General features: G+C 37.2%; 1 protein-coding gene across 5 annotated transcripts in view; it reads right to left on the reverse strand.

Moving 5' to 3' along the window:
* The window catches only part of LOC127831987 (unconventional myosin-VI-like), a 60005-nt gene that overhangs the window by 17511 nt on the left and 16352 nt on the right, over window positions 1–26142 (reverse strand). For 3 of the 5 annotated variants that reach the window (XM_052357115.1, XM_052357113.1, XM_052357112.1), the window contains exons 8-23: window positions 22593–22673; window positions 21761–21944; window positions 19590–19734; window positions 18365–18400; window positions 14975–15132; window positions 14484–14575; window positions 13383–13455; window positions 8458–8585; window positions 6678–6773; window positions 6109–6300; window positions 5807–5900; window positions 3838–3968; window positions 2769–2976; window positions 2233–2323; window positions 1358–1508; window positions 768–985 (exon numbers count right to left, since the gene is read on the reverse strand). In XM_052357115.1, the coding sequence (XP_052213075.1) occupies window positions 768–985; window positions 1358–1508; window positions 2233–2323; window positions 2769–2976; window positions 3838–3968; window positions 5807–5900; window positions 6109–6300; window positions 6678–6773; window positions 8458–8585; window positions 13383–13455; window positions 14484–14575; window positions 14975–15132; window positions 18365–18400; window positions 19590–19734; window positions 21761–21944; window positions 22593–22673 (2078 nt within the window). The remainder of the gene's footprint in view (window positions 1–767; window positions 986–1357; window positions 1509–2232; window positions 2324–2768; window positions 2977–3837; window positions 3969–5806; window positions 5901–6108; window positions 6301–6677; window positions 6774–8457; window positions 8586–13382; window positions 13456–14483; window positions 14576–14974; window positions 15133–18364; window positions 18401–19589; window positions 19735–21760; window positions 21945–22592; window positions 22674–26142) is intronic. The other 2 variants (XM_052357117.1, XM_052357114.1) reach the window with 1 other exon arrangement.

The following is a 26142-nucleotide window of genomic DNA, read 5'->3' on the forward strand; positions in this document are numbered from 1 at the left end:
TATTTTACAAGCGCGTGCTATTACCGGTAGTCGTTTATACAATTGATGCTATATTTGGACACTTCCATTTTCGACTCTTAAGTTTTCGGACACCTGAATTTTGTTATTATTTTTCGTATCTAAGTTTTTGGACACGAAAAAATTTTATTATTTTTAAGTGTCCGAAAACATAGAGTTATTACGGTAGTTTTTGACCCGGCAAGGCCCATGTTCAAACTTGGCCTAGACATCATCTAGATACAACTTCTGACCAAGTTTGGTGAAGATCGGATGAAAACTACTTGAATGAGACAGCAGACACGGACCGACCAACAGACAGACAAGTTCACTCCTATATACCCTCAAAAACTTCGTTTGTGGGGGTATAATTATATATTTGTCAGCATAAAATGTTATCTGTTTTTCTAAATGACAATTTCGCGGATTCCTGATTCTGGCAAAACAACTGCAAGTTGTTAAGATAACAATCCTCTTAGCACCACCCCCACATTCCCTTATAATCAACACCGCTTCAAGGCAATTCCTCTTCCCCTTAGCTTTACTAACAGTTACCCTTCCCTTCTCCTTCTATTAACAACTCCTTACCCCCATCTATCCCCCCATCCCCACATAACTCATAGTTATCCTTCCTTCTCCTTCTGTATCAAACTCCCCCACCACAATCTTTACCTCTATCTTCCTCCTCCACCCAAGACACTCACAGTTCTCACAGTTTTCATTCCTCCTCCCCATCCCCTATCCATCCCCTCTCCACCTGCCCCACTCACAGTTTCCGCTCCTCCTCCTCCTGTTTGCGCTTCCTCTCCTCCTCCTCCTTCCGTTTCTTCTCCTTCTCCATCTCCTCCTGGATCTTCCTCAGTCTCTCCTGCTCCTCCTTCACCTTCTGCTGCTCCAGCTCCCTCTTCAGGTCGTTCAGTGCACTGTTCATCTTGTTGATGAGGTCCTGGTGAGCGTTGTTCATCTGCTCGCGTGTCATGTCGGTCACCTTGACAACAAAGGCAGGCATGTATTATTTTCATGTTTATTTAAAGTTTATGGACACATCCTTCAAGTAAGGATCATTGGTTAACAACAAGTAGTAACCCTTACTGATTTGGCAAGATAAGCCTGCCCTGCTATTAGATGGTATCTCAATGGTGGATGGTAACCAGCCTTGATGATTGATGGTAAATGTTCCTACTGATGGTTGGATATTTACCCAATAGCAGGATTATAACATAACTTAAAGGTAATGGTAACCCTCCCTTGTGCAAGACAGACACCCACAAATCTGATGGATCTTAACCTATCTAAAGTTGCATGATAGCCTAAATTATTGGTTGATCATAACCTGCTATACTAGTGTATGGTAACCTACCCTGATCTTCTGCACTAGACCTGCGAGGGCTGCCTCCATCTCCTTGACCTGCTGTGTAGCCTTCTCCTTGTCTTTCTTCATGTGGGACACAATGTCGTTCATGAGGACCAACTGGTCCTGAGTGGCACGTACCTTCGTGATTGCCTCGAACCTGACACTATGCAAATGGAATTGTCAAAGATCATGGACTTTGCTTTGCAAGGCTCATACATATCAAATGATTATGGAGCACCAACAGTGTGAATTATCATACATTATGAATTACTAAAGGTGATAAATATCCAAATATACTTTTTACCCGACTACCATAAAGAAAGTTGGCAATAGTCAAGCTTTGACAATGAAAAGTTAACTCCTTTGACAGACATAGATAAGTCATTAAAAGTCTCTAGAGCTAAGGGAGATACAAAATACTAGACATTGAATTGAAAACTGAGTTATGACTATTATGCAGCACATCATCTTGCTATGGGAAATTTTACTCATGTTAAGTTCTTTGTATACTTTTGTTGGTTTATTTGTTCGGATTATCTGCTATATTCTACAGCAGTCAAAACAAATGAGTTTAGCCAACCTTCTCACACTTTTTCTGGACAAGCTGGTTCATACGTACATAAGTGCACATATTCATAACTGCCCTACTTGAACCTAGAAGAGGAACATAGATAAATTTGACTGATCCCAACACAAATTTAGTGTGACATGATAACCGTTCTGACAGAAAGAACATGCAGAATGGCAGAGAGGTTTTAAAAATACAATACTAGACTCCAGTAGCAATTATTATGCTCAATCCAACCATTCTATTTTTTATTTTCATTCTTTTTATTTATATATATTTTTGTTTCATTCCATCATGGTCTCATTACTCTTACTTGGGTTTGAATTTCTTGGCGACATTCCACATTCTGATGGTCTTCTGAATGGCGACCAGACGCTCACGGCGATACAGGATCTTGTTCTTCACTGAAAACATCACATGACATGATGTCATATCAGAGTCGCTAAGTGCATAGTAACACAATAACTAAATACTTTCAAAACACTGAAAATGTTTTATTTTTAAGTATATCACATCAAGGACGAAATTACTGAAATCAAAATTACTGAAATCCTTCAAATATGTTCTTGTTTTATTAAAGTGACATCACTTAATTTTGTAAGTGGCTTTTTTTAAGGTGTCTTATTTTACCATTAACTACAGTATAAACAAACATTAACAGTAAAATTATTCTTCAAAGTGAGAGCGATATTTTCAACCATCATCCTTGCCCCTTGCCCATACTGCCTCGGGAAAAACAATTGGACTGTTCTCAATTCTCAATGCAATGACATATCTGTTTAATGTAAAACATTTGCAAAGGCAACAAACAAGACATAGAACAAATACAGCATCCCCAGTGTTACGTACGTTTGATGACGGACAGCGTGCACCACTGTGCCTTGCGCCAGCGGGAACACAGCAGCCAGCGCCGCACCTTGGCCACCAGCAGGGCCAGGTTCTCTGGGTCACTCTTCATGATCTGGTCAAACTCGGCAAACTTGCCCGGCCGGAAGAACACCTTGGTCAGACCAAACTTGAAGTCGTTGTCATCCAGACCTAGAGCTTTGAACAGGGCCTGAAAATATAATATTTTATTTCTTTTTCAATAAAAAATATTTTAGTTCCTTTGACCTTAAAAACTACTTTGAGGGTTTGACCATTTAATCAGATGCAGCAATTTTAAGCAATAGCATACTAGTTTCATTTAAAACTGATGTTTATGAGAAACAAATCTGTATACAGTAATATAACAGCAAGTAAAACAGTTTCAATGATCACAATCTGCATGAAACAAAAAATATTCTCAAAACATTCCACTTGTAATTGTTATAAGATGAAAGTCTGAAGGTAGCTGAGGTGAAAATGTATGTAATGTCTCATCATAATCTCTTGTGTGTTCACAACTCTTCTCTGAAAAAGTTTGCAAAAAAATTCTAATAAGACACATAGTAAATGTTCAGGATTCCTAGTTCACAAGAGCTTATCACAAATACCTCCCAATGCTATATGTAGTATTTCTTGCAATACATATGCATGGAATAATGCATGGTAGTTTGACGTTTTGAATAAAGTATACGAGCACTTTGTTTCACAAGTTTGTGGTCATGAAAATTTAACCGTTTCAGTGCGGGAACCGAATTTTAAAGGTCTTTGCAAACAGTTTGGATCCAGATGAGACGCCACAGAACGTGGCGTCTCATCAGGATCCAAACTGTTTGCTATTCTGATAGTATTCTTTGCAAAAAATCGAAGAAGATGCTAATTTTAGAAATTCAGCAGACGACATTTTAGCAGACAACAAATTTCCCAGCATGCAAAGGGTTAAGCCCCACGCTCTGGGAAAATGGGGCTTAAGGCATGTGCAAATAGTGATATCCCAGTAAGCACAGGCTAATCAGGGCCGATACTAAATATGTTAACATAACAAGTTGTGTACCTTGCAGAAGAGTCTGGGGTCAAGGCGTGCCAGGTCAGGGGGCAGGTAGGCCTTGTACATGCTGTACAGCTCAGAGAACTGGGTCCGCGAGGGGAAACCCTGCTGCATAAGGTCCAGGACAGCATTCATACCTGAAATGGGGTCACCAGGCCAGCGCTCAGTTTAGCTTACTTGGTCATTGTCGGCTCAGGTACTACTTAAAAGTTCCCCGGGTACTCTTGAGTATTTTACAATGTACCCCAGGTACAGAAAATATGCTTAAAGGGCCTTTTCACGTTTTGGTAAATTGACAAAATTGAAACAAGTTGTTTCAGATTCACAAATTTTCGTTTTCGTTATGAAATTTGTGAGGAAACGGTAATACTCAACATTTACCATGCTCTAAAATAGCCATTATATGCATCTTTTGACGATTAAAAAAACTGAAAATCATAAAGCGTTGCAACGCGAAACAATTGAATAATTTGGAGAGTTCTGTTGTTGTCGTTATATTTTGTGAAACTAAAAGGATTGCTTTTATAATGTACAAATTACATCGATCATTGTATGAAGAAGGATGGTCAAGTGGTCTCAGTGGTAGACATTTTACTCCAGGACTTCAGGGGTCAGTGGTCCGAGTCCTGCTGAGGGTTACTTTTTTTTTTCTTTCTTTTTTAAATTGTATTCTTGATTTTTAACTAGAGCTTTTAAGATCCAATGTTTACATTTATCAATATAAAGCATTTAATGACAAACTTCAAAACATGCCAAAATCTGTAAAAAGGCCCCTTTAAAAGCTTTCAGCTTCTTGGGCCAGGTGCAACCTGAGCTGACAATGACCAATCGAGCTCCAGTTAACAAACTGCCTGTATCTATGATTCTCCATATTAAACAAGAGATGTGTTTGTCGGAAACACAATGCCCCCTACTGCGCCGCTTTGAATTATTTTGTTGACCTTTGACCTTGAAGGATGACCTTGACCTTGTCCTTTCACCACTCAAAATTTGCAGCTCCATGAGATACACATGCATGCCAAATATCAAGTTGCTATGTTCAATATTGCAAAAGTTATGAAGAAGGTTAAAGTTTTGGTTAAAGTTTTTGAATTTGTTTTTTTTAACCTTTGACCTTGAAGGATAACCTTGACCTTTCACCACTCAAAATGTGCAGCTCCATGAGATACACATGCATGCCAAATATCAAGCTGTTATCTTCAATATTGCAAAAGTTAAGACCAAGGTTAAAGTTTTGGCTAAAGTTTTGGGACACACGCACGCACGCATGCACACACGCACACACGCCCGCACCCACGCACACACACACACATACAATGACAGACAGGCCAAAAACAATATAGCCCCGATCTTCCGATCCGGGGGCATAACAAGAGCTGTCAGAGGACAGCGCGCTCGACTATTCGAGTGCTTGACAGTATAACGTAAGCCATCATGGGGACATTGTTCATATTTTTGAGGGGGGGGGGGGAGTAGGGGGGGGGTGGGGTGAGAGGGGGCTATAATGTGGGGTTTGGTAATGTTTTAGATAATGTTTAAAAAAAAACTTTTGGGGGGGGGGGGGTTATTATGACAAAATGCTTGATAGAGTTGTCTGCTCTTGTTTAAAGGTTGGGGTCATGTTGGTAAGCAAGTATGCAAAACATGAAAGCAATATGTCAAGGGACAAAGAAAATATTTGGGGTAGTACGAAAACTTTATCATTTGCACGCTAACGCTTACGCAGACAACGACGCCGGGGTGAGAAGGATAGCTCCACTATATATATTTCATATATAATAGTCGAGCTAAAAATTGCTTCCAGATAAGTATATAGTAATATAAAGTACGTGTTTCTAGCTGAAAGCTGAGCATCTTTCTAATACGCTATATAATACATTTAATACGTAAAAATCTTTGTTTATAAATGAAAAGTCTCTTGCACAATAATTGGTGCAATGTAACCATGTACATTGATTACCCTATGCTTTCTCACCTGCACATTCCAGCTGACTCAGTATGGAGGCGCCCTCTGCAAGATGGTCACACATCTTACTGTTGGGCTTGATACATCGAACAAAGTTCGTACCCTGTCAATTGAATAGACTATTTTTCATAAAACATTTATCAAACACACACAAAATGTTCTGAATTTTTAATATGATGTTCAATAAGTCCATCTCGGGCTTTTGAAAACAGACGACAAAAAATTCATTATACCTTGTATGCCAATTTTTCTTTTATAATGTCTTGCAATTTTAGTCAAGACAGTATCTTTGCATATCCTTGTACACTCACCGTCGCTTTGAGTTTCTCCATGAGCACGACAAGCTGTGATCTGAACTTGCTGCCCACACTGATGAAGTTGAGCTTGCCGGTGGAGACCTCGACCGCATCAAAGAGCTGCTTGACCAGCGTGTTCTTGCTCTCCCTGAACAGGAACTCTAGTGAGGCGTGCAGAGCATCGTTGTTCTTCTCTATGAACTGGGTCTACATAGGCCAGTAATTATGTTTAAATCTATTTTTTAAGAAATGGTGATAATATTTCCATAACTAACCAACTTATTGTTTCAAGTAACATTTTCTCCATTGGCTATGTTCTTTAAAGATTTTCCAGCATTTTATAAATGTATGAACAGTCTGGAAAACTCTGCCTTATTTATTAATCAATGCCTTATTTTTAATATAAACACAACATTAAAGAATGTTAAATCCAAACAATTTAATTTATTAAATATAAATTCAATTCATATTTAATCTAACATCGCATAGGTCATAACACATACAGTAAAATCAATTTATAAAGAATGAACAATATTGTTCTTATAAAGTTACATCTTTAATGCAAGCACAAAAATGTCTCCAACCGTATTATAACACACGGCTCCAGCAAAATGCTTGATCAAGAAACCCTCGTCGTCACGAACATCTCTGTGGGACTTCAACTTGGATTTACGGGGAATCTGAAACCAAAATAAAGCTGACGTATTTGACACTAAGTATTGATATAGAGGATATGCTGTTGATTTCGGTCCGTGATAAAATGTTATTTCATATGTGGTTATCAAAAAATATACGTTTACTATAATAATGTGTGAAATAAATATTCAATCATGCACCAAAATCAACAATTTTTCATTTTATTTAAGGTTTTGTAAAATGAAATAACAAAACTGTCCAAAAGAGCCTCAATGTCCTATGTTTGTGTACAAAATATTATTAAAATTTGTGCTAAACAACGCAATAAGTGAGGTTGCTAGGAAAAAGTGTCAAGCTTCATGGGTTGTTGTATAACTTTATGATAGTTATTTGCATATTTTTCATGGATTTATGGTAAAAACAATGTTTGTGAATATTCTACATGCATTATCATTTATTGGAAAACGTAGACACTATTAGACATATGAAATTTATATTTTACTTTCAATTGCATTCAGTGAAAAATACAAAAAACAAAATTCACTGAAATCAAATTTTCTCTCACTGATAAATTTCTATATTCCATATAAGAGATATGTACTCTTATTGCATCCATAATTACCTTCAAACACTTCAATAGCAGTAAGAACATACTAAAAAAAATTATAAGACCAAAAAATACTGCTTCTGTTTCTAATATACAATATTCCCTTAACCTTCACTGCAGCATTTGCAGATTAATAAACAATTGCCTAAGTATTTAAACTGCAGCATTTGCAGATTAATAAACAATTGCTTAAGTATTTAAATTGCAGCATTTGCAGATTAATAAACAATGGCCTAAGTATTTAAACAAAAATAAACAAGGCTATTGTCAAGCAATATGGTCCCCTACCGGCTCCACGATTGTCAGAAATTCTACCATTTTCAGAATTTTTTGGGGGGGTTGCCATAGCAACCACAATTTTTGACGAAGAAACAAAATGAAATGACGTGCATAATGTCCATATTGCAATCTATCCATGATGCAAGTTTTATGAAAAAATATAAAAACTTTTAAAGTTATTGCAGGATCCAGAAAACCACCATTTTCAGCAGTATTTCTTGTGTATTTGTTGCCATAGCAACCAGAATTTTTGACGTAGTAACAAAATGAAATGACGTGCATAATGTCCATATTGCCATCTATCCATGTTTCAAGTTTCATGAAAAAATATGATGAACTTTTAAAGTTATTGCAGGATCCAGAAAACCACCATTTTCAGCAGTATTTCTTGTGTATTTGTTGCCATAGCAACCATAATTTTTGATGTAGTAACAAAATGAAATGACGTGCATAATGTCCATATTGCCATCTATCCATGTTTCAAGTTTCATGAAAAAATATGATGAACTTTTTAAGTTATCGCAGGATCCAGAAGTGTGACAGACAGACAAGACAGACAGACAGACTCACGGACTCACAGACGCACAGAGCGCAAATCATAGGTCCCCTCCGGTGAAACCGGTACGGGACAACAAGCTCATAATTTCTATTTGTTTAGTCTCAGGAGAAATAAGATGCGTCTTTCAATTTCAAAAATTATTTCCACACTTAAAAACCAGCTCAAAAGCCACAGGAGCTATAATAATTGATTGCATATGCTGATTTCACATGTGTGATTTAAAAAAAGAATGATACTGTCTAGAACATGAATATATCAAGTCCTGCTGTAGGCCTATACATACACTGAGTCTGAAGTGGTCCTTGTTTCTGTTATGCACCTCCATGGTGAAGTGGTCAGGCTTGGAGGTGGGCAGCTTGCTCTCCTCATCCAGCAGGTCAAATATGCCCTTGGACTTCATCTCAATCAGCTCTGTAACACAGTACATAGAGTGGGTCAAATATGCCCTTGGACTTCATCTCGATCAGCTCTGTAACACAGCACATAAAGTGGGTCACACAGCACATAGAGTGGGTCAAATATGCCCTTGGACTTCATCTCAATCAGCTCTGTAACACAGTACATAGAGTGGGTCAAATATGCCCTTGGACTTCATCTCAATCAGCTCTGTAACACAGCACATAAAGTGGGTCACACAGCACATAGAGTGGGTCAAATATGCCCTTGGACTTCATCTCAATCAGCTCTGTAACACAGTACATAGAGTGGGTCAAATATGCCCTTGGACTTCATCTCAATCAGCTCTGCAACACAGAACATAGAGTGGGTCAAATATGCCCTTTGACTTCATCTCAATCAGCTCTGCAACACAGTACATAGAGTGGGTAAAATATGCCCTTGGACTTCATCTCAATCAGCGCTGTAACACAGCACATAGAGTGGGTCAAATATGCCCTTGGACTTCATCTCAATCAGCTCTGTAACACAGCACATAGAGTGGGTCAAATATGCCCTTGGACTTCATCTCAATCAGCTCTGTAACACAGAACATAAAGTGGGTCAAATATGCCCTTGGACTTTATCTCAATCAGCTCTGTAACACAGCACATAGAGTGGGTCAAATACTGTGAAACCATTTATTTTCGACAGCACAAAATTTCGTCATTTTTATAAAAATGACGATTTCGTCAGCACTTAAATTCGCCGATTTCTGATTTTGAATTTTAAAAAAATGCGTCAGTCAGTTTCCGATTTGTGTATAATACATATTTGCGATCAATCGCAGTTGCGAAAATTCGTGGAACGAATGCGGGAACACACTTGAGAATCACTGCAGGAGGTGGGGCCTGTTTGTCACATGCCAATTAACTAGTCTTTTGTTATCAAGGGACAGTAATGGACCCTCTTAATGTATGCCATTCACACGTTCATTGTTATGATTAGCGGACAAGTGGGATCGAATAACCGTTAACGAGTGTTTGTAACAACGAAGCCAATTACCAATTAGTCTTATTCTATTATTATAATTGCCATACTGATAACAATCGTATGGGTATGTGTTCTAGTTGGTATGATTTTTAATAAAATGCTGTCAATACCGTTTTAAAACTGTTTGTGTTATACGAAAGAGATTCCAGATTGTTAAGTGTTTTTTTTTTCAAATAAAAAGCTTTTTTATTCTGATATCAACATTAAAATTATAAACTCTATGTGTGTGTTTGTTCTTAAAAAGTAAACTACCGGTATATAAATCAATAATGTCGATAATTTAAAAATAAATACATTGATACATATAAAATAGTAATAAGTGTGGTTAAACGCAACCAATCAAACAACAAACAGCAATTAAAATATGCTTTATTAATTTGTGATAAATACGCATGTTGATCACACATCGTCATCTTTTCATTTGGTTTATTGTCTTTTATCGGCATTCGCTGTGTGATGGCTAATATGCAACACCCCTGAAAAACACAATGCACATAATGGGTAATAAAGTTATAAACAATTAGCGCTAAAACATTACCATTCTACATAAACGAAGTCAACGCATTCGATACAGCTGTACTGCACACGCGTTTTAAAGAAGTGCCACGTGTCATTTAAGTACCTTGTGTAATCTACATCCCTTTGTGTCAAAACCGGATTAATCTTGATTACGAAACAGCAGTGAACGTGTGCATGGATTATGTTGAAATTTAATGCCTCATGTCTGCGGTAAATTTTTAAAATATTGTTCAACTTAGTGTTTGTTTTTGTTCAAACATAGAGCATGATTGTTCGTTAGGATCTTAAATTCGCCGATCGGTCGACTGACGAAATTTATGAAAATTAATGCCTGACGATTAATAATGGTTTCACAGTATGCCCTTGGACTTCATCTTAATCAGCTCTGCAACACAGCACATAGAGTGGGTCAAATATGCCCTTGGACTTCATCTCAATCAGCTCTGCAACACAGCACATAGAGTGGGTCAAATATGCCCTTGGACTTCATCTCAATCAGCTCTGTAACACAGCACATAAAGTGGTTCAAATATGCCCTTGGACTTCATCTCGATCAGCTCTGTAACACAGCACATAAAGCGGGTCACACAGCACATAGAGAGGGTCAAATATGCCCTTGGACTTCATCTCAATCAGCTCTGCAACACAGAACATAGAGTGGGTCAAATATGCCCTTGGACTTCATCTCAATGAGCTCTGCAACACAGAACATAGAGTGGGTCAAATATGCCCTTTGACTTCATCTCAATCAGCTCTGCAACACAGTACATAGAGTGGGTCAAATATGCCCTTGGACTTCATCTCAATCAGCGCTGTAACACAGCACATAGAGTGGGTCAAATATGCCCTTGGACTTCATCTCAATCAGCTCTGTAACACAGCACATAGAGTGGGTAAAATATGCCATTGGACTTCATCTTAATCAGCTCTGCAACACAGCACATAGAGTGGGTCAAATATGCCCTTGGACTTCATCTCAATCAGCTCTGCAACACAGTACATAGAGTGGGTCAAATATGCCCTTGGACTTCATCTCAATCAGCTCTGTAACACAGCACATAAAGTGGGTCAAATATGCCCTTGGACTTCATCTCGATCAGCTCTGTAACACAGCACATAAAGCGGGTCACACAGCACATAGAGAGGGTCAAATATGCCCTTGGACTTCATCTCAATGAGCTCTGCAACACAGAACATAGAGTGGGTCAAATATGCCCTTGGACTTCATCTCAATCAGCTCTGCAACACAGTACATAGAGTGGGTCAAATATGCCCTTGGACTTCATCTCAATCAGCGCTGTAACACAGCACATAGAGTGGGTCAAATATGCCCTTGGACTTCATCTCAATCAGCTCTGTAACACAGCACATAGAGTGGGTCAAATATGCCCTTGGACTTCATCTCGATCAGCTCTGTAACACAGAACATAAAGTGGGTCAAATATGCCCTTGGACTTCATCTCAATCAGCTCTGTAACACAGCACATAGAGTGGGTCAAATATGCCCTTGGACTTCATCTTAATCAGCTCTGCAACACAGCACATAGAGTGGGTCAAATATGCCCTTGGACTTCATCTCAATCAGCTCTGCAACACAGTACATAGAGTGGGTTAAATATGCCCTTGGACTTCATCTCAATCAGCTCTGTAACACAGCACATAAAGTGGGTCAAATATGCCCTTGGACTTCATCTCGATCAGCTCTGTAACACAGCACATAAAGTGGGTCACACAGCACATAGAGAGGGTCAAATATGCCCTTGGACTTCATCTTAATCAGCTCTGCAACACAGAACATAGAGTGGGTCAAATATGCCCTTGGACTTCATCTCAATCAGCTCTGTAACACAGCACATAGAGTGGGTCAAATAGCCAAATAGCACACAGTGGGTCAAATATGCCCTTGGACTTCATCTCAATCAGCTCTGTAACACAGCACATAAAGTGGGTCACACAGCACATATAGAGTGGGTCGAATATGCCCTTGGACTTCATCTCAATCAGCTCTGCAACACAGAACATAGAGTGGGTCAAATATGCCCTTGGACTTCATCTCAATCAGCTCTGTAACACAGAACATAGAGTGGGTCAAATATGCCCTTGGACTTCATCTCAATCAGCTCTGTAACACAGCACATAAAGTGAGTCACACAGCACATAGAGTGGGTCAAATATATGATTGGACTTCATCTCAATCAGCTCTGTAACACAGCACATAAAGTGGGTCACACAGCACATAGAGTGGGTCAACTATGCCATTGGACTTCATCTCAATCAGCTCTGCAACACAGTACATAGAGTGGGTCAAATATGCCCTTGGACTTCATCTCAATCAGCTCTGGAACACAGCACATAGAGTGGGTAAAATATGCCCTTGGACTTCATCTCAATAAGCTCTGTAACACAGCACATAGAGTGGGTAAAATATGCCCTTGGACTTCATCTCAATAAGCTCTGTAACACAGCACATAGAGTGGGTCAAATAGCAAACAGAGTGGGTCAAATATGCCCACGTTCACATATATCTTGCTCCTCGTCTCAATAAGGTATGGAAAAAATAGCACTTTAAGTGGTTCACATATATCTTGCTCCTCCCCTCAATAAGGTATGGACAAATAGCACTTTAAGTGGTTCACATATATCTTGCTTTTCATCTCAATAAGGTATGGACAAAAAGCACTTTAAGTGGTTCACATATATCTTGCTCCTCATCTCAATAAGGTATGGACAAATAGCACTTTAAGTGGTTCACATATATCTTTCTTTTCATCTCAATAAGGTACGGACAAATAGCACTTTAAGTGGTTCACATATATCTTGCTTTTCATCTCAATAAGGTATGGACAAATAGCACTTTAAGTGGTTCACATATATCTTGCTTTTCATCTCAATAAGGTATGGATAAATAGCACTTTAAGTGGTTCACATATATCTTGCTTTTCATCTCAATAAGGTATGGACAAATAGCACTTTAAGTAGTTCACATATATCTTGCTTTTCATCTCAATAAGGTATCGACAAATAGCACTTTAAGTGGTTCACATATATCTTGCTTTTCATCTCAAATAACAATAAAAGTGGGTCAAAAATAGCTTGCTCTTCATCTCAATATCATATTTTGAATCTAAACTCACAGAGAACGCACTTCAAACACACACATCCTTTCACATTATACCACTGGTACCTGTTCCCTACGAAACGCATTTAAACAAGCCTACAACAGCCAGCTAGAATAAACACTACACCCATGTTGGTACTCACCAATGCAGTCTGTGTTGTCCGTCCATTTGATCTTCTTCACATTCAATCCCTCTTTCTCATACAACTGTTGCTCCTACAGACAAATCCTCTGGATATCATAGCAGTGGAGGGCAGATACAGACACATTCAAAACACATTCAGCATAAAGGTGAATGATAACCACAGGCTTACGTTAATGTTGGTTCATGTTTTGAAACTGTTAAAGTACCTAAATGGCATTATATAACGCTCAAAGTGACACATGTGACCACAACAGAAATGTTTGTTTAAAAACAGAGTGTTTAAATAAATATTTTCACATTTGAAACGTTTGTTAGTGAATCTATTTGAATCAACTTCCATTGGGAAATCCAATACATTTAAACATCAATTACACTACAATTTGTTTAGTAATGTACTCTTATGCCTGTAATTTTCATCACTCTAAGCTGTAAACAAAATTTCAAACCTGTTTTCAAGAATACTTTAAATTATCAAACAAGATGAATAATAAGAATTTTGAACTGTTGTATAATCGAAGTGTAACACTACCTTTATGCAAAGAACAGGGTTCTGACATTAGAAAAACAGACACCATATGGTAAAAATGTGTGGTTATTTAAGAATTTCATAATGATTGATGAATTTACCATAAAGACAAGCTGTAATGGACGGGGGGGATACAGGAATAGATATGCCAGCCACTTACAACAAACAACCTATGTGAATCTATATCAAGCTTGATATAGTCACTTTTTGATCTAACTTTAAAGTTATCTGACTCAAATACCTGTTGATTGTTTACAAACATGCACATCAAAATATAACTAGAGTTTTGTCATTAACGTTTAATGGCCACCTACCCTTCCAACTGATGACCTAGTTGAAGTTTCAATTTAATTGCCTGAGAAATGTTTAAGGGCAAATAACTCAAGAGTGTATGAATCACAGATTATGAAAAGTGTCTCTACTCTTCATGTTGATGAAATATTTGAAGTTTTTGATATTGCTTACTAAATGCAAATGTAGTTAGCTCTAAGAGTTATAAAATTGTATGCGGACAAAGCAATTGAAGAACAGGCAAGCAAACAACAAAACATAATAATTCTCTGTAACCCTCACCTCCTTCAGGATACGGTCATTGAAGAACTGCTGTAGTTTCTCATTGCAGTAGTTGATACAGAACTGTTCAAAGCTGTTCTCCTGGAAATACTCTGAGGAACAAGACACCAGATGTCAATTGGTCAAGCCTTGCCAGCACAGAATAAACAGCTGATTAGTAATTACGCTAAGTAAATTAACAGTTAAGGTAACTGAATGAATTATTTTGAACATTAACAATCTTAAAGTTAAATTCCAGATTTTTGATATCTTCCTGCTTTCTTAAATCATTGTAATATTACATAGTTAATGATTTTATTAAATTTAATTACTTTCAATCTTCATGTTGTTTTGCTCTGTGCACTTTGTGAAATTACATTCCCTAGTTTGAGAGATACATTATTGGGTAAAACTACAGAGTGACAGACGTGATCAATATTTAAGCCATAGATTGTTTGAAGCAAATCTTCTGAATGTTCTTTCTCAATACGTGTGTAAAACACAAGTCTCACCAAAGCCAGCAATGTCCAGCAGTCCAATGAACGAGACGGACGAGGCAAACGGTATGGCCTTGTTGATCCTGAGCACGATGTAGTCAAACAGGCGCGAGTAGATGGCCTTGGCCAGGGCATCTCGAGCACTGGAAGCCTCGGAGTACTTCAGGGGGACCCTGCAGAGTACCAGCCATTGTTTTGTAATACACATTATTTAAAAGGGGTAAAATTGGCTATTTTAACCCTTTGCATGCTGAGAAATTTGTCGTCTGCTAAAATGTCGTCTGCAGAATTTCTAAAATTTGCATTTTCTTCTATTTTTTTCAAAGAATACTATCAGAATAGCAAACAGTTTGGATCCTGATGAGACGCCACGTGGCGTCTCATCTGGATCCAAACTGTTTGCAAAGACCTTTAAAATCCGGTTCCCGCACTGAAAGGATTAAAGGAGGGGTTTGTAAAGAATCTCAATTATTATGACGTGTTTATACTTGAATTTATGTTTGCATGGCAATCAAAATATGCACAAATGATTTGCTCTGTGCTGGAAAATGTTCAAGTGAGCTTGCATCTTAACATCCTCGATACAAATGGGTTTTAATCATTAACATGTGCTATAAGAATAGAAGAGCAAGGTAGTCTATAAGACAGCTATGTCACTGGACATGATCTTTTTGACCTTCATGTGTAACCTTTATCTTCAGATGGTTCATCACTGCTTCATGTATTCTGCACATTACTAAAGTGAGTAATGAGGAAGTATGCACCACTGTTGATAATATTCCTTAGTAATAAAATGTGTTGGCTTTGTGAAATGTAAAGAATCAAAGAAGTTAAAGAGAAGTATGATTAATGCCAATAAAATGAATTGTGAAAAGCAATTCATCAATTTTATTTTTAGATTCTTCAACTATTGTATTTGTATTAACCAACGATGCCCTAAATACAAATATCTTTCCATGCTGTAAATAGAAACAAAAAACAAATAAAATTGGTTATATAAGATGGTCATCCAGTGTAGAGGTCCAGGATATTGAAAATTAACATTTAGTTCTAACTTCAATCTAATAAGAGTAATGAAGTTTTAAATATTGTAAAGGCACCTGCTTGTACGCAAATTAGAAAACTATTTTGCTTATAACATTATACAATTTTCTGGCAATTGTGATTTTTCTATAATATAGATTTAAATACTGTTTCTGTACCTAAAACAATGATATAAAATACAAAGTTATACAAAAGTTTTAATTTATAATACAATAAAATACCTCATACATGCACATGCTTACATGCAACCAAAATGCAACTTAATAAATTCCTTTCTTTTGATACAATAAATATTGCTCACTGATTTAGTAAATTATATATTTCAAATTTTGTAAGATGTTCATAACTTCATGCAACATTGGGACCCATATTGACCATCATATTCTTAGACTTAAGACTAATTGTATAGCTTGATATAGATGGAATGGATTAATTTGGCTCTGATGTACTGTCAATCTTAAAGTCTATGAATGGATTGGTTCATACCAGAAGACATTATGGTTCTGTTCTGGGCCGCCTAATGATGTATAAATGACACCAAAGATAAAATAACAGTCAAAGTAAAACATAGTAAAAACGTTACGCCCTTGCAATGCACACCTGCAGGAGTGCCTTAAATTTAGGCGATGGGCTAATTGGATTAATTCTTCAAATTTAAAAATACTGATATTCAAATTGAATAACAAGAGGGCCATGATGGCCCTGAATCGCTCACCTGACTAACAAAATACAATCCCAACCCAGATTTCATCAAGATAAAAATTCTGACCAAGTTTCATAAAGATTGATGATAACTGTGACCTCTATTGTCTACACAAGGTTTTTCTAATATTTGACTTATTGACCAAGTTTTTGACCCCAGGTGACCCAAATACAATCCCAACCCAGATTTCATAAAGATAAACATTGTGATAAAATTTCATAAAGATTGGATGAATACTGTGACCTCTATTGTCTAAACAAGGTTTTTCTATTATTTGACCTATTGACCTAGTTTTTGACCCCAGATCATCCAAATACAATCCCAACCCAGATTTCATCAAGATAAACATTCTGACCAAATTTCATAAAGATTGGATGAAAACTGTGACCTTTACTGTCTACACAAACAAACCCAGATTTCATCAAGATACACATTCTGACCAAATTTCATAAAGATTGGATGAAAACTGTGACCTCTACTGATTACACAAACAAATTGTTGACGGACGCACGCACACACGCACGCACACACGCCGGACATCACACGGTCACTTAAGCTCACCATGTCACTTCGTGAGAGGTGTGCTAAAAAGTGTGCTTTTATGCAGTAACATTTGGAATTAACAACAAAAGGTAAAAACAAGCTGTTTGTATTTGAAACACACTGAAACTGGCTTAAACCATTTACTCATTAAATTGATAGTAAATTGAAAACACTAGTGTAGATGCCAGGTATAATGTATTCACAATGCAGGTTTTCCCAAAGTTAAGGATAAGATTGAATGGTAAATTGAAACATACTAATGAACAGCATAATTGTAAAAACACCAACCAGTAACATACAAAATAAAAGCAAAAACAAATAGTAAAGTCTAAAGAATATACCCAGTCAAAATAAAGGAAATTATCTGCAAAAAAGAAGTGAAGCATTGGATCAAAAGCTAATTCCAAGTGTGCACAGGTTTTAAAAAAGCAGGTTCTGGTCTCTGTTTTCACCAAATAGCAAAAAGACAAAAAAAGCAAGATTGGTTGCTACATTAATGAATATTTCTGAGCAAATATTGTTCACATAACACAGGTTAAATCATAACTGTATATTTAATCTTTGTAAACAAAGAACTGATTAGTATATATAAAACATTCTGTACCTTACAAAAACACATGAAAAGCCTCCTGAAGACGATGACTGATTAGATATCAGTAACTAGTATGCAGAATACGCAAGACTCAAGGGTTGATTGTAATACTGCTGTATCTGCTTAACATTTCTAGCTGAAATACAGTAGTTTGTTGCTCAACCCAAGATTCATTAAACTAGCTACTAACAGAAGCAGATCAACGGCAACTAACAATCACCGAAGGCCTATACATTCACAATGTACACTTGTAATGGCGTTTTTTCTAATTGAGACTGTATTGTATTGTAAGATAGTAAATATTATTGATAATCTTCATTGTCACATTACCCTGTTTAAAACAGTGAATGTCCTGTCTTAAATCACCTAATTAACCAGAGGAAAAACTATGAGAAAATGCCTCCATGAAATTCCATTAACATTCAGGACGCAATAATCTACAGAATGCATGTAACAAAGTAAGCAGATTTCTATTAGGTGCAAGGTGTTCTTTAAAGGAAAGGACACATAGACAAAGCCTTACATGATCACTTCTCCATCATCTTTATTTGGCATACGTCTGTAACAAAATATCATAAAACATTGTTCCAACTGTACAGTCAGTGTGCTTGTAATGATAACAAATATATATGTCATGGGACAAACATGTGATTCAATTGACAGATGTCCCTGAGAATAGAATGTGAGGTCTCATTTCATACTCATCTTTTTTAATGAAAACTGAGATGTAAATTGACAATAACAATTACCAAAGCAGTTGGGGTGAATGAATCTATTATAACAAGCAAAAATAAAATACAAATCACTGTATTACAACAATGTCTAGAATTGTATACTTAAATGAAGCCAATTCCATTGAAACAAACCCCTTACAATACTGGCACAAGGTAAAACAACAACAAATAACAACAAACGACAATCCAACAATACTGCTGTGACATGGTAGGGAACGATCTAGATCAAGGTACCAGAGTGCTGCAACCCTTCTCCAAAGCTTGCCTTAACAGGCAATAAATTCCAGCAAACGGAATTATGAATGATAAATATATTTTTAAGTTTATTTATTTTCCAATTATTTCATAATTCATTAAAAGAAAAGAAAAATGTTATCTGTGTTTCAGCAACTTTGGAAGAACCAAATCTTATCTGAAGATACAAATAACGCTGACCTATGTTATGCACCAATGTAGCTTCATTCAAATAAATATAGTTAATAAAATTTGTGATTTCGGAAGGAAATTCAAATATCTTGGCTTGCTTTGTACCCCCAGAGTAGTTTTTCTTTACAACAAATTAGCACAACCTGGGTTAAGTCTTTTAGATGTTTTAAAGTGATTAAAACAATTGATCCACAGAGCAATACACAAGCCTCTCTCTGAGAAAATAGGGCTAAATGCATTTGTGTCAAATGTTGTCTCAGATTAGCATATGCAGTCTGCACAGGCCAATCAGGGACCACACTTACTCCTTTTATTGTACTTTTCATTTATAGGTAGTCTCTTTTTAGCAAAAATCCAGTTAAGGCTCAAAGCGTAGTCCCTGAAAATTCTCTGCAGATTATACAGGCTAATACATAACGACACTTAACGCACATTCCTTAACCCCTGTTTTCCCAGAGCAAAGCGGATGTGAAAAATAAAACAATGAGACTTTCTGCCGCCCTACCCCAGCTTCTATAAGCAGCACCCTGCATTTTCTCAGTCTAGATCTGTGCTTCACACAAAGGACCTGACCATGCCCGGACTTACTTGATTGCAGTTCCCTTGACCCCTCCGCGCGTCGCCTGCATGACTCGAGTGATCAGCGACTCCTGAAGGTCACCCTTTTCCACCCCCAGCAAGACAGACGCAATGAGAAGAGACTTCTCAGACACTCCTGTCAACTTGCAGCCACCTGGGCACAAGATCAATTATCAACTAGGGCTTTATCACAAACATAATTAATACCTCCGTTTCATAATCTGTGTTCAGCGGCAAATGATGCAAAAATGAGTGGTTCACTGGGGATGAGAAGTGTCATGCCCATTTATACTTCACGATCAGCATCTTGCAACTTCTTTACCATTATCATACACAGGACCTGTCAAATCTTATAAAACATGCTGATCTTGCCTTGACCTCGGCTGTTCATATAGCAGAGTTTAAACAGGTGTTCTTTGTGCAGAACAGATAATTGATCAAAGCAAGAAACTGATTAGTTAAATGCACTCAGCGCAATTTGATGGCAATTTAATTGTGTTAAGGGCCTATTGACTATGAGTGCTAAAAAAGGTGGAAAGCTAGCAAAAACAGGAGAGGTAATTCATTGTCCTGACTCCTTAGTCACTGGAACTTGTGTGTTGTAATCTGTGTAAGTGCATACTCCATTATGAGAACCTAATAAGAACCTCCTTGCGACTGTCATGAATTTATTTTTAAACATTCATTTTGTGTCTTGCCTTAGTTTAAACCCATTTATTTTAGCTCTGTTGCGTCGAAAGCCTCAGGCTTATATCAACGCCCTCGAGTCTGTTTACTGGGCCTAGAACCAGTACTTGATGTCATTGGGGGAGATCTTAAGAACGCTCCCATGATGGGGATCGAACCCCTGACCTCCCGGTTGCTAGGCGGACACCATATCCATTACACCACGGCGACCTTGTCTTGCCTTGACCAATAATTTGACATTCTTATCACTCAAGGCCTTATATGTTTGTTCATTTTACTGTTGACACTTATTAAAGACAGATTAATAAAAGTTTAATGCTTAATTTTGTTATTAAAATCTGTCTTTTCATTACTACTATGCCTATATGGTATTTTTCAAATTGTTAAGTTTCTGACTCATTTTTTATCCAGGACTTTTTGCCTTAGAATCATTTGAGCCGCGTTCTGATAAAACTTGGCTTATTGCATGTGCGTAAAGTGTCATTCCAGATTAGCCTGTGCAATCCTCACAGGCTAATCAGGGACGACACTTTCCGCCTAAACTTGATTTTCGGAAAGGAGGGACTTCCTTGAAACTAAAAATACCATAAAAGCGGAAAGTGTCGTCCCTGATTAGCCTGTGCGGACTGCACAGGCTAATCTGGGATGACACTACACACATGAATTAAGCCCAGTTTTCTCAGAACAAGACCAGGGGCCTAGAGGTAACAAATTCTAGAATTCTGGAAAGACTTGACACGATGTGCATGTACCCCATGTGGTATGTTGACACGATGCGCATGTACCTCATGTGGTATGTTGACACGATGTGCATGTACATCATGTGGTATGTTGACATGATGTGCATGTACCTCATGTGGTATGTTAACACGATGTGCATGTACCTCATGTGGTATGTTGACACGATGTGCATGTACCTCATGTGGTATGTTGACATGATGTGCATGTACCTCATGTGGTATGTTGACACGATGTGCATGTACCTCATGTGGTATGTTGACATGATGTGCATGTACCTCATGTGGTATGTTGACACGATTGCACATGTACCTCATGTGGTATGTTGACATGATGTGCATGTACCTCATGTGGTATGTTGACACGATGTGCATGTACCTCATGTGGTATGTTGACACGATGTGCATGTACCTCATGTGGTATGTTGACACGATGTGCATGTACCTCATGTGGTATGTTGACACGATGTGCATGTACCTCATGTGGTATGTTGCATATTAAGTTTCATGAAATCAGTTACTTTGTTGGTTTTGAAATATGCAACTGTTAATTTTTTAAATATGGCTAAAAAGGCTTTGTTTATTTTATATGTACACTAAAAATGTACTTAAAGACTAAATCAACTTTACAACCACATTGCTAAAACGTACACAATCATATTACAGACAAGGTTGTATTCCTGTATCTTTAAAAGGTCTCAGAACTGCATTGAACTTTTATCTCTGGACATTATGATTTTTGTATGGGAAGCGAACCTCTTGTATCCTCATGATTGTCCTCAAAGTGTATATTTCCCAGGTGCAGCACTGCAGCAACGATGGTGTACACCAGTGTCCGGTCGTCATCCCCCATACCCAGGTGGGCCATCGCATCATCACACACCTTGAAATCTGTCACGTCATCTATCACAGAGTCGTGGAGGCTGCCGTTCTTCAGAAACTATATATTGAAATGAAATAATAGGACACCATGTATTTTCTATTTTCCATTCAAAACACATTGCATTAATTCCTACTAAAGGAAGTATTTTCTATTCAATTCGAAACAGCTCACATCAATTTGTACTAAATCTGTTTGTTTCTCTTCTCCATTCAAAATATTTTGAAACTGAAACAAGCATTTTCTATTCTCTTTTCAGTACACCTTACATTAATTCTTAGTTAATCCTGTTTGTTCTGTGGTAAGAAGGTTTAATGTTGGGACTTCAACCTAGAAATTTAAAGTTTGTGTGACTATTGGTCTTCAAGTATGAAGCAGGACTAGGATCTAGGATTAACTACAATACACCCCCTCTTTGTTTGTGGGGTTATAATTCTGGAAAGATGAATTGCTGCTTGTAGAACCACACGGAGGCAGAGCATGCAGAGGTTTATTTGAGCCTTGTTCTGGGAAAACTGGGCTTAATACATCTGCTAAAAAGTGTCATCCCAGATATGCCTGTGCCGGAACGACACTTTCAACCTAAAATGGATTGATGTTGAGAAAGGCTTCCTTTAAACAAAATAAATCCATAAAAGCGGAAAGTGCCGTCTACACACACGCATTAAGCCCTTTTCTTCCCAGACCGCGGTTCACTGATATACTCACCAACTGGCTCTTGCGGTCGTTGGTTAGACTCTTCTCAGATTCCTTCGATGTGAAATACTGCGTACAGCCACGAGACAGATACTGCATGCCGGGAACACCACGGGGAAAGAGAGGGAAATACATATACACAAGAACACAATAATAAAATGTGTAGTATAAATGAATATGATGTTGTTATACAGGTATCTGTAATTATCTAGCAATTTGTAAGTGATCAGGGTTTTTTACCTTATGTCAAAAATATTTAACAGAAGTATTTTTTGTCATAATCCTTGGCTAAGTGGCGGAATTGTCTAGCATTTGAATTGGCTTTGCATTGATTTTTCAAAGTCAGTGATCTAAGCTTTAACCATTTTTATGGAAAATTGTGTATTATGTATAGTCCTGAAGGCAATTGATGTCTTGAATTTAAATATAAGACTAGAAAAGGCAACAAGAATCTGACCCTTGATGATGTTTTTGGCGTTTTGTTCAAAGAATGTATTTACTTTCAGATTGGTAATTCAAATTGCACCACAGTTATATCACTACCATCAACATTTGAGGAAAGGGAAAAAAACACATAAAACATTACAATATCCAGCAACCACAACAACAACACATCTATACAGAGACAGTATCAGGTTCAATACTGGCTAACCCGTAAGGTGTTTAGCCAACTATGCCCTAATCCTGCTGTAATTATTGCAAGTCATCAACCAACTTACATTGCAATATCAACACAGCATTTTTTTCCATATGGCAGACCAATGAACTTTTGTCAACTTGAACCGAACAATATAAAATGTACATCGATGAATATTATTATAAAAACATTAAAATATCAGACAAGGCTAGTTACATTTAAGACTTTGTACCCTTAACATATTTCAATATCTCATTTGCAGCAAGTACTTAATATTCTACGCATGTTTTATCATCAGACTAAAAGAGCTACATTTATGCCTTAATATCCTCCAAATATATCTGAATTTGACTACAGGCTAGGTACATTTATTAATATCCTCCAAATATATCTGAATCTGATTATAGGCTAGGTACATTTATGACTTAATATCCCCCAAATATATTTGAATCTGACTACAGGCTAGGAACATTTATGACTTTATTTTCTACAAATATACAGTATCAGACTATGATAGCTAGATTTATGATAATATACTATCAAAATAATTCAATAGCAGACTAGAATAGCTAGATACATATTATCCACGCCAGACTAAACTAGGGCCCTGTACTAGACACTATAAAATGTACACCATACATACTTCAAAATGTTCACAAAATATTTCAGAAGAAATGTGACACAATTTCAACCTACATGTAAATGGTCATAGATCAACAAGACACAATATAATATACAGACATGCAAAATGTTCACATAACATTACAAAGTACATAGACAAAAGAGGCCATATCAATCTACATGGAAATGGTAAATGACAAAATATATTAACAGACATTCAATATGTTCACAAAATATTACTTCCTACATAGACAAAAGAGACACCATATCAACCAACATGACAAGGGACAGTCAGAGCTCCAGATAAGGATTTGTGAAATTAGTAACAGTACTGCCACTGACAGAAAGAAAAGGAGTAACGCTGAAAATCAATAAGTACCTGTATTACCATATCTAAAAATACAGGTAGTACTGTACTACCCGTGTTCTTGAATATTGAAGGGTGTATAACCGACTTTACAGAAACATTTGCTGCAATTATAATAAATTTATTTAGCTTCTTAAAGGGGCCTTTTCACAGATTTTGGCATGTTTTGAAGTTTGTCATTAAATGCTTTATATTGATAAATGTTCACATTGGATCTAAAAAGCTCCAGTAAAAATCAAGAATAAAATTTTAAAAAAGAAAAAAACAAGAGATGTGTTTGTCAGAAACACAATGCTCCCTATTGCGCTGCTTTGAATTATTTTTTTGACCTTTGACCTTGAAGGATGACCTTGACCTTGAACTTCCACCACTCAAAAGGTGCAGCTTTATGAGAACGCCGCTTTGAAATTATTTTTTTTTACCTTTGACCTTGAAGGATGACCTTGACCTTGAAGGATGACATTGACCTTGAACTTCCACCACTCAAAATTTGCAGCTTCATGATAATGCCACTTTGAATTTTTTTTACCTTTGACCTTGAAGGATGACCTTGACCTTGAAGGACGACATTGACCTTGAACTTCCACCACTCAAAATGTGCAGCTTCATGATGATGCCGCTTTGATTATTTTATTTTTTTTACCTTTGACCTTGAAGGATGTCCTTGACCTTGAAGGATGACCTTGACCTTGAACTTCCACCACTCAAAATGTGCAGCTTCATGAGAACGCCGCTTTGAATTATTTTTTTGACCTTTGACCTTGAAGGATGACCTTGACCTTGAAGGATGACCTTGACCATGAACTTTCACCACTCAAAATGTGCAGCTTCATGAGAACGCCGCTTTGATTTTTTTTTACCTTTGACCTTAAAGGATGACTCTGACCTTGAACTTCCACCACTCAAAATGTGCAGCTTCATGAGAACGCCACTTTGATTATTTATTTTTTGACCTTTGACATTGAAGGATGACCTTGACCTTGAAGGATGACCTTGACCTTGAATTTCCACCACTCAAAATGTGCAGCTTCATGAGATACACATGCATGCCAAATATCAAGTTGCTATCTTCAATATTGCAAAAGTTATGGCCAATGTTATAAAGTTTTCGGACGGACAGACGCCATAAACTTGACATTTGACCTTGAAGGATGACCTTGACCTTTCACCACTCAAAATGTTCAGCTCCATGAGATACACATGCATGTCAAGTATCAAGTTGCTATCTTCAATATTGAAAAACTTATGGCCAAATTTATAAAGTTTTCGGACGGACAGACGCCATAAATTTGACATTTGACCTTGAAGGATGACCTTGACCTTTCACCACTCAAAATGTGCAGCTCCGTGAGATACACATTCATGCCAAATATCAAGTTGCTATCATCAATAGTGAAAAAGTTATGGCCAATGTTAAAGTTTTTTTCGGACGGACGGACAGACTGACTGACATTCTGACATAATGACACACTGACATACTGACGGACAGTTCAACTGCTATATGTCACCCTACCGGGAGCATAAAAAGTAGCCCGCAGCAGGGCTCAAACCAGTGACCCCCAAAATCCTGGAGTAAAAACCAATTAGACCGCTCAGCCATCCTGCCAACTATATATGGGCAACGTATTTTATACTTTATATAAGCAATCTTCGTAGTTAAACACAATTAAACGACAACAACAGAACTCTCCAAATTATTCAATCGTTTTGCGTTGCAACGCTTTATAATTTTTAGGTTATTAAATTGTCAAAAGATGCATATAATGGCTATATTAGACCATGGCAAATGTTCAGTAATACTGTTTCCTCACAAATATCATATAAACTAATTTAAAACTGAAAATTTGCGATTCTGAAACAACTTTTTTCAATTTTGTCAATTTACCAAACCGTGAAAAGATCCCTTTAAAGAGTTTCTTTATTAGGTTTTCCATTCT

This window comes from Dreissena polymorpha, chromosome 5 (genome assembly GCF_020536995.1).
Source record: "Dreissena polymorpha isolate Duluth1 chromosome 5, UMN_Dpol_1.0, whole genome shotgun sequence".
Classification (NCBI taxonomy): domain Eukaryota; kingdom Metazoa; phylum Mollusca; class Bivalvia; order Myida; family Dreissenidae; genus Dreissena; species Dreissena polymorpha.